We start from the raw sequence: 10,018 nt of genomic DNA, 5'->3' as shown, positions 1-10,018 counted from the left end.
CCATCGGACGCGGTCTCGGCTTCACGCCTTTTGCGTACTCACAACACCACCACCTCCCACTTTTCAAAAGCGAGACACCGTTCCCTTTCGTGGGCTGCATTTGCATGTGGATTTTGATGGACGTTCGCCCCTTGCTCCATAGAAAGCGAATCACACTTCGTTGCTCTTATGCCGGGGACGTGTGAAGCAAAATCGCCATCGTCAACAACTAACAGCAGCGCCGTGCCGCGGAGCTACTGACACATAAGGCTTAGCCGGTCCAAGAAAGGTCCACCGCTAGGAATGGAGATGTTGACTTCGCATTTACAGCCGTTAATTGGGTAAAAAATAGGCGCAAATATTTTCTGATTCACACTCGTAGATAAGTAATCAGCTGTGATGAGAAATGGTAAAGCTTTCCATTTGCTAAGAATGCTGTTTCGCTTGAGGTATTATATTCTATGACGTTCGTGCAACGTGTCGATGAGTGGGCTTGTCTTTCTCGAAAATGCTCAAAATGACGCAGCTAAATGCTAAAATGCTCGAAAATGACGCAGCTACCAACTCATATGAAGGGTGCGTTTTGGGGCAAGAGCGCGAAAAAAGATACATGACTAGAAAATTAAGTAATGGGTTATTGCGTGACAATACCACGATCTGATAGTGAGGAACGCCGTAGAAGGGTACTCAGGAATAATTTCGACCACCTGGGGTTCTTTAACGGGCACAAAACACACTGTACACGGGCCTTTTTGCATTTTGCTCCCATCGAAATGCGGCCGCCGGGGCTGGGATTCAATCCCACCGACCCCGTGCACAGCGACGTATACTGCGCCGAAGCCACGAAGGAACCATGGCGGATGAAACATTACACTACTGACGGCGTATAGAATATTTCCGGTTATAAGGTGAAGGTTCAACAGAACTCCTTGTGGATAATACGAAACATCGGCTTCTCTAAGGGCCGGCACAGACTGCATAAAAGCAGTTGTTAGTGATGATGTCCTCCCTGTTATTCATTAAGGAGAAATACTTAGGTGTCTATGCTGGCGGTGACCTTGGCGGTGACCTTGGCGAAACTGCACCGTGACGAAAAATTACTGACGCCGCAAGAAATTCTCGGATTGACGTCACATTTTTCAGGGAGGTTCCTGTAAACAAAGTAATTTAGTGACTTGGAAAAGAAAATTTGCTAAATTTCGGCCTGGGTAGGAAATAATTGCCGTTTCGATGTTTCCAGCAATTTTGCACCGCAAAGCAATAGTTGACCTAACTGTGGCTCAAGTGGGATAAGAACAGCAGTGCTCTTAACAGACTTGCAAACAATACTAAGCGCTCAGGGAAAAGAAAAATAAAGCTTGAAGTGGACAACTGCGTGCAAATAGGAGAAACCTTATTCTGGAGGCTTCAGGCTTAGTTTTATTGCGATAGCACTTACACGGACACTCTAGGCGACCTTACGCTGCTACCATCAACATTGTCTCTGCCGTGCTGCCACGGTATCGATGGGGGTCATGCAGCTTGCCCGCGGAGCATTAGAAACTTTCCGGAAATAAAGATAGACGTGCAGCGCCACTTGGCGGCTAAAACGACCAATACAAGTAGACGCACAATGAAGCTCTGCGCATTCAGTTCTTCGGTGGAGTCACAGATGCGCTCCGCCTTCCGATGCTGGCATGAAAGTTGCGTGCAAGAAACACTAGCCTTCATGCCGTGCAGGTATGAACATACAGTGGTCTGAGTGGAACATATAGGGAACTTCGAGCTAATAACGCCGATAGGCTTCATTGGGCCTCATCTCGTGCTCAATTGACATGTGGCCCCCGGAAAACCGTTGGCGTCAATACCTATCGAGCCAGCGTTCTGAGACGCCTGCCAGCCGCAATGGCAATCTTTATTTTGCACAAAAGCGCTTGTCTCGCGTCCTGAACCACGCCATGTCACTTATGTGTATAGTTGAAACACCATTGGAAGAGCTCGAGGGCGATGCTAAACATTGCTATCGCTTCAATTTTCTTGACTTTGGGCGAAAATGCCACATTTATTCGCTCACTATTGCTTCCTTATTGTAAGCTAAAATCTCATGTGTGCTTCTTAAATTGCCCTTGTTCTCGGTCCGTTGATTGCCATGTGGGCTCGCTGTGCAAACAAAATTTTCACTCACATGTTTGTGACTGCAATGGTGAGACCGACTATTGCCCAGCTTGCAGGGATGCTAAATTTAGACCTACTTCGGCCACTCCTACGGACGAAAGTAAAAGGTCGTATTGTGCGATGACGTTCTGTAACGAAGTGTTTGTTGACCGAGGCAAGCAAAAACGGCTTGAAAGAAGGAGACATGTACTTGTATGTTCCACCTCGGGTAATGCGTATAAGTTAGTATGGGCTCGTTCTCTCTAAACCGCACGGGAATACAGCAAAAATTCAGAAACGCCGGCTGTCATTACAGTGAACTTTTATAGGGAAACCTCGGGTAGAAAATGGAAAAGAGGCGACAACCAGGTTCGCTTCCTTAATAAGTCCTGTTGTGGTTGTAATATTCATTCAGTTTTCTTGTCAAATCCGTTTCCGGTAAGCTTTATATTTTACCCCAAGTGGAATGCATGCGGTGATTTCATTAAAGTCTTATGTGTCTGTGTAGTGAGTGACCTTAAGGGGTAAACTACAATCTGCTGTAAACTTACACGGCATCTCCTTACAGTTGCACCACGCACTAGCACATTTAACAGCACTGGTTATACTACGTCTCGGACAACGAAGGCCCTCTTAGCCTTTCTCAATGACACTGGCCTCGGCCTAGCTCTTATGTCGCTTCTTGCTTTGTGGACATATGTGTGCTGATTGTGCGTGTACTATGTAGGAATGCGTCATTTCATATCTCACCTTCAATGTGTAGGGTATCATTTTAGGACCAAGGAAGCGTCAGAACATCGAATAAAAAATGTGTTTTTGTCTCTCCAGTTGTACCAGGCAAATCATGTTTGAATGCGCATAAAAGGCAAGTATTCATTATGTGCTCGTTCGAACTGAATAGCGTGCATGCACCAACTTTATTTTTACTTATAACGCTGCAAAGACGACCTCGTGGCAATGCAGCGCCGGCGTGTTCCTTCTGGGACGACGAGCTTACTACACAGCGCCCAGATTTGTGCGATGAAACTGCCCTAGAAGATGCACGGACTCTGCTGCGCGATGCCGTGACCAGGATGGGGGCTACCCTTCCTGAGAGCATTCCTGCACCGGATGTTACCTCTGACAGCTACACCTTGTACAACGGCACCCTTTCTCCTCTGCGCCTTGCTCACGTGAACGTGACCGCGGAGGACGCTGTATGTCGAGCTGACGTGCGGCACTTTCCATTCGCCATAGGAGTCGGCGGGGTAAGTGGTTATTATGTTTGTCGTTTGACAGTGGTTCTAGTATGAATACTGTGTGACAGCGGCTTTGCAGCTTCGGTGCACAGTATCGAAATGCTCCGTAAAGCTGTCGCACTTCTTTTCTCCTGAGGATATCACTTCCACGGTGGACTCTTATGCATATATAAAGCAAATTAACTGCTCGGCTATACTTATATTTGGGCTTTGGTTGTTATTGTCGAGCATAATTACCGAATATTATTATTATGCAAAAAACTTGCTTGAAATAATAAAGTATTCACCTGAAGAGGTATGCATGGATAGCTTTTGTTTAATTCTTTACGAAAATAGTTCTTCAGTGCGGTTGAGCTCCTCATTTTTCTCCGGTTGAGTCATCAGAAATTCACCAGGAAATCTATACGTGATGCCTTTCAGCATTGATTCCAAATCACCACTCAGAAACACACACATGGTTATTTTGGTGTATGGAGGTGAAACATGACTCTTTACCTGTGGAATTTTATGAGTAAAGTCACGATGTGTTTCAGCATTATCTTAATCACAGTCATTCACTTGAAAATACACACAAGGTTTCTTTGAGCAAAATTAAGTTTTAAGTGTGGTTTCTTATGGGTAAAGTCATGATGTGTTCGAGCATTAGTGTCATAGCAGGTGCTAATTTGAGAATACTATTGGTAATTTCCTTGTGCAATACTAGGCAGACTTTATATTTGGCGCGTATGCGTCATAATGTGTCCCAGCCGCACATTCACAACAGCAATTCACTAGAGAATATAGGGAAGGTTTTGTTAGTGGATAAAAAATAGGAACTTTCGCTGTAGTATTTTAGGGTATATTTATAGGCTGTCTGTGGTGTCCGTTTCTCTCTACTTGCGTTACTCTAGATCTGCACGTCTCTCGTTTTTTAACACAAACAATAAAGTGTGGATATAATTTTAACTTTACAAAATTTCCTCTTCTTATAAGAATAACTAATAAGTTATCAATTCGCTCAATTAAGTAGAACTTCTAAGCCAAATATTGGATGTGCTTTTAATTCACACGAATATTTGTTTTGGAAACGGAATTTCGTCAATCGGCTGCTGCATGATAGAAATTTTCTCTCCAAGAACGAAGGTGCAGCAATGCTTGCGCTCCTATTTGTTCCACTTGTACGTACATTTTCTGATGTTGAAGTGTACAAACTTCCGCCTTTGCCAAAAGCTAGTGCAGATATCCTTTTCGACAGGAGATGAGGCTCAGCTCATGGGTGCACCAGATTTGTTTACGTGCAATCGACGCATCTAGGCTCAAGCATAAATAATTCTGACCAAGAAAGAAGGCTTACCGACTTCAGAATTAGCAGCGGTAATTTCAAATAAAGTTTTTTATTTGTACGGCTTCTATTCAACGCTCAAGCAGCGGTGTCCGCCAGCAATTCGTTTAGCTACAGTAAATACGTAGACATCGAAGTTTCAACCTGAGCAGTGAAAGATAGGAAATCTCACGTGCCATCTCAAAGCGTGAAGTGGGAGCACCTGCACACACACTGTGTATTACTGTTTACATGACAAAAATGCACTACAGCCGATGTTTTCCAGCAAGGCGACAAACACATTTTCCTAACGTGATTAAAAACACTTTACAAAAAAAGGTTACCCAACGTGGTGGTATTCTGGCATACGGAACGCACATATCGTTAACATGCCCAACCAGTGCCTTGTGATCTGAGTTAAATAAATAGGCGGTTGAAATTCTCACTTGGAGAAATAAAATAGCATTAACTATTTAATTTTGGAACCCATAAAATACAATTTTGAACAAATGCCGCGACAACTAGAAATGACATGCGTCCATGAAGGACGTCACTCAGGAAGTGGAGTGCAATGTCGCGAAAGGGTCCAGAACGTGAGAGTAATTATTGTTTGGACAAATGTGCAAGGCAAAAAAAAACTCCTGCCGAACGGGAGAAACTATTTGTCAAGCAGCATGGGTCCCCCCCCCCTCCCCATAGACGAAGCTTAGAAAAATGTTTTTTTTTTCAGGAAGAAAGACTTTCTTCTTTATATACAATTTTAATACTTCATCTAGAAGTAGTTTCAAAGGCATACATTTTGCCAACTCACTGTCTACAATTTCGTAATCTATATGTCTTTTTTACAAACATATAGTTTGTTATAAGCAAGTTACAAAAATATTTTTTTGGAACTTGTTCGGGCAGTAACTAGCGTAAGTAATGCGGCCCCGTACAAGGGGTACAAGCCCAATTCAAACAGGTTTTAAGCGTTTCATTGCCGGAGTACAAATGTCATCGTCGTTTGCGGCAGTTTTCTGACAAGCGCCAGAAATAGACGTATGCACAGCCGTGAGCAAAAGTGTACAGACACACAAGGTTGCTGAAAAACCTAATTTATCGGTAATTAACTTGCAATATTGAAATTGGCGAGTACATGGGAAAGTTCGCAATGGTAGGCATATCTGCAGTCCTCGATGTCAACGTAGGTTCACAGGCTGAGGAAGAAATCGGCTCTATCGCGCAATCACTTGTCCGTATACTTTTGTTCACTGATGTACGTACGATTGCATAACACCGAGCCGGATAACGTCACAATCCCTGCTTCGCACGCCCTGTATCTATGTAGAATGCAGCAGTCAGCATGTCTTAAACTTGCGTCCAAAGGCTGCAGTAGAAATCAAGCTGTTGTTTTCATACGATAGTCATCACCGTCGTCTTGCTCCTGCCATGATACACACGCTCACGTCACAAACACAGCTTCTGCCATAAAGGACCTAGTTGGTCCACCTGGTAACGGTTTTCCATAACCCCAGACAATGCTGGATAGCCTACAAAATGCTTAGCACAACTTCAATTCCCACAGTACATGGGTTCTGGAAAAAAATATGTGGCTTCTCCGTTGGACGCCGCGCGTCTCGCTTATTGGTACTAGATTTTTTTTAATACAGTTGTTTATATTGCCACAGTCAATGCGCCCGCGCCAAGCTCACGATTGGCTGCGTCATTGTCGTCTTTTGTTGCCACTAAGCATAGGATGAAACACGTTCGCGCATTTTACGCATCATGGCCGTAAACTAAGTGTAAAACGTAATTACTTAAATTTTGGTTATACTTCTATTGTGGTTCTCCATTTCTTGTGCAAGCATTTTCGGCCTCTTCGAGTAAACCAACTTGAGGAGTAGAGATATGCCATCTGCCGCTCGCAATTTCATAAATTTTCCTCAGCTCAAAAAACTATAATTTACAAGTCAACTGACTTGGGTGCAAAACATTGTCTGAAGTGTTGAAACAACGTTCAGTTAGTAAAAAAATGCACGTTATTGGCAGTGAAAACATTGAAACGGGCATGAAGGCCATAATTCTGTCGCTGATATGGATAAGCTCTTAAATGATAAACGCTGGCTCCCTACACTAAAATTCAAGAATGGTATTCAAGCAAGCCAGCAGTTTTTTGCCAAGAAAGGTTTAACAATGCTTGCCAGCAGTTTCACAACTGACGATATATACAAAAAAGAGTAAAGGACAAAGGAGCAAACATGAAATTAATGGGACATCTAGAAAAAGAGCGTCAAAATAGGAATGCCACGCTTGTCTTTTTGAAGGAACTACGTGTGTGAGCATTGCTTCTGCATAGTCAGACAAACCAAATAAAATGTCTGTACACCCAAAATGGCCATGATCGTAGTCAGCATCGTGTACCATGAATCACCGTGGCCTGATAAATTAGGTGTGCAGATGCGGTGCTTGTATACATTTATTTCTGCGTGTACAAAAATTATTCGGACGAGTGCGCCAAAGTACGGCATAGTAGTTAACGCTTCGGGGTCACTGTGCTTTCTTGCTTCCGTACGCTTTCAGAAACCTAAGTGCACAGATATATTGATGAACACAGTATTCTTCGTGCTCTGCTAATCCTTATGGACGCTGAAGCTTAAAACAACCATGTTTCACACATATTTAAAAGCCATCCCGTAACATAAATAAATATTGCGTTCTGCTTAGCTCTGATATTACATACCGTGTCATGCCAAATTTTCTAGTCCTTATTTATCTCGAAATTATTCTCACCGCTTCTTCAATGTTCGTAATAATGACAAATGCGTTCTGGTTGATTCTCTACACTTTGTTTTCTAGAGATTGTTGTTTTGTTTTTCTGCAGTTTTTTTATGTAGACCCAAAATTTCGCGGTAGCTTGTGGTAAAAAAAATTGCTCAGAAAACTTGCAACTACATTATTTTGGTTGCTGGAATGTATATAATCCTTTGTCAAACACGTTGCCATCTATTTCTTTGCCTAGGACGCCAGCATCTCAGGGATTTACGAGTACTTCTTCACGGGCAACAACGTGACAGCGAGCGAAGATCGTGGGCGCATTGTAGTGACATACAGAAGAGTCGTGTTCCAGGGGAAACTAAGCCAGCATTTGGGCCACACAAGCGCAAGTAGCAGCGATGGCACAACTTCTACTTCGCAGACGCCAGTGTGGAACGCACGTGTGACCTTGAAAGAGGATCCTTCGTTCTGGGGCACAAACACACGCCCGGAGAAGGTTCGAGTGAACGGGCTTCCCTACTTTGACATGATGAGAGCAAGTGACCAACGTTTTGGGGCCATTTTCTACAAACTTCCGCAAACACATGTACTCCCTGCTCTAAAGAAAGCACTTGGAATTGAGCAGTTGCAAAAGTAGGCGACGCTTCCACAAGAATGTATTTCAACAAGTGTGCCCTGTAGACACACTCATGCCATTCGTCCAGTTTGATTAGAAACTTAACGCGCAGTAACGGCAAATAAACGTAGTTTTTATTCTTCTTAATAGCGATAACAGAGCGAACAAAGAAGGCACGAAAAGTATGCCGACAGACGCAAGTGCTGTATGGGCTGACAATGAGCTTATCTAGTGACTGTTTCTTTGGCACGGGCGCTTTTCGTCTCTTTTCCAAAGTACTTTCTCGTGCAAAAGATGCCGAGCCAGGAATTTCGTGATAAAGTCTATCCTTTTTTCTTTGTACGACTCTAAGCTGTAATGGATTGCATTGTGAACTTTCCAGTTAAGTCGTTATTTCAGTTTATGCATCGGGTAATTACGAAGAAATTGAATGTTTTCGGAAATCCTGTGTTCTGTGCACATTTGCTGGCATGTGCACGTACCAGCCTGGCTGGGCTTATATATATTATTTTTCCCAATAAACATTCAGCGGCGTGTACATAGCCTGTCTTTAACAACATCGAGGTCCCGTGTTGCTTTATGCCATTGTCATCTTTAGCAGTTAAACCAAACCAACTAGCCCCATTCGCCGCGTTACTATACTTGTTAAAATATCTAGAAGGAACCTGGGAATTGTGCTATGAAACGGAACGTATTTATTATCTCATACGTCATTTCCTGAAACTTGAGGGCCAGAGCACAGAATGGCTTTCGGGATATCTGAGCGATGCCTATGTAATAACGCGTTGAAAGCTTCTTTGAAAGATGTTGACTTTCCCAAAGCTATTCGCCCAAAGATTTGCTATTTCAGTTGAACAAATATTTTTGACAGTTTACGACGTGCCTGCAAATCGAATCATTGCGTAAATTAAGAAAACCTAGTAGAGCCCATCACATAATGATTGTTCGAAAGATGTTGACTTTCCCAAAGCTATTCACCCAAAGATTTGCTATTTCAGTTGAACAAATATTTTTGTCAGTTTACTACGTGGTTGGCAAATCGAATCTATGCGTAAATTTCGAAAACTCAGTAGAGGTCATCACATAATGATTGTCGACAGTAATGCGTCGGCATTGAATCAATATAGCGACGCAACGCACTGTCATCGTCGTAACGAGTTACGAATGTGGCGTGTACTCCAGTGAAACTCCTATTTCGCCTTTCGCTTAGAACACTCGGCGCCATCTAACACCACTGTCGCCAAGCCTGCGCGTGACATCCGAAATGCATGTGCGCCAGTGCGTGCGAACGCTGAGGAAGGCGTCATGTGGCAACTCGTCTCCTTTCTAGCGATTTTTTTCAGGACGCGTTGCGCCATCTTGTGATACGGCCGACAAGTCCGCACGTAGCCTCCGAGACGTGATGCGTGTCGCACTGCTGCCTGCGAATGCTGTGAATTGTTCGCCTCGCTTGCCGAACACTCTGTGGCAGACACTGTGTTACCACAGTTGGCGAGAGGTACCTTGTAGAGCGGCAGGTATCCGGTGCATTCATGGCGCCGCTGACTGACGCGTCGGGTTATAGTCCTTGAGGAACCCCTGTGACGCGGATTTGAGTTCGTTCGACATCGGATAAGTTTAAGCGATATTTTTTGGCATATTAGAGCTGCACATTACCCAAGTTGCCTTGAAAGACGTTCATGGCAGATCGGCACACAACCACTGGCACTAACCGCGCGACGCAAGTTGTCATCTAAGAGGTTCATTGGAGATTGGGGCGCACCGAGTGGCACACGCCCACTTCTCAGAGTCGGAGTCAGAGAGCTTCTTCGAACAGCTGGTACACACCTAGTTACGCATCTACAGTGACCCACATTGGCGTGAAAGAGGTTCGTCGAAGTGGGGCGCGTATGTACGCATTGTCACATACTCCAGCCACCTAAGTTGGACCAATGGTTGGTTTAGAACCCTGTTCCCTCAGCACAGAAGCCCCATGCGTAACCCATTGGACCATGAACT

The 10,018-nt window shown here is 44.0% G+C and overlaps 1 protein-coding gene across 1 annotated transcript; it reads left to right on the top strand.

The window, feature by feature from the left end:
• The first annotated feature begins 2,935 nt into the window (after positions 1-2,935).
• On the top strand, positions 2,936-8,537 carry LOC119454545 (uncharacterized). The gene is made up of 2 exons (XM_037716450.2): positions 2,936-3,359; positions 7,649-8,537. The coding sequence occupies exons 1-2, from the start codon at positions 2,991-2,993 to the stop codon at positions 8,039-8,041; spliced, it is 762 nt and encodes a 253-aa protein (XP_037572378.2). The 5' UTR covers positions 2,936-2,990; the 3' UTR covers positions 8,042-8,537.
• Positions 8,538-10,018: the final 1,481 nt, after the last annotated feature.

Source organism: Dermacentor silvarum, chromosome 1 (genome assembly GCF_013339745.2).
Source record: "Dermacentor silvarum isolate Dsil-2018 chromosome 1, BIME_Dsil_1.4, whole genome shotgun sequence".
NCBI classification, from domain to species: Eukaryota; Metazoa; Arthropoda; class Arachnida; order Ixodida; family Ixodidae; genus Dermacentor; species Dermacentor silvarum.
The sequence above is the reverse complement of the archived record's forward strand: the minus strand, read 5'-3'. Positions and strand labels throughout refer to the sequence as shown.

What these genes read in the sequence shown, in the direction of transcription:
- LOC119454545 (XM_037716450.2), top strand. Translation starts at nt 2,991, where the DNA reads ATGTGCTCGTTCGAACTGAATAGCGTGCATGCACCAACTTTATTTTTA. An exon ending in TCGCCATAGGAGTCGGCGGG is followed by an intron (nt 3,360 to 7,648) that starts GTAAGTGGTTAT and finishes TTCTTTGCCTAG; the next exon opens with GACGCCAGCATCTCAGGGAT.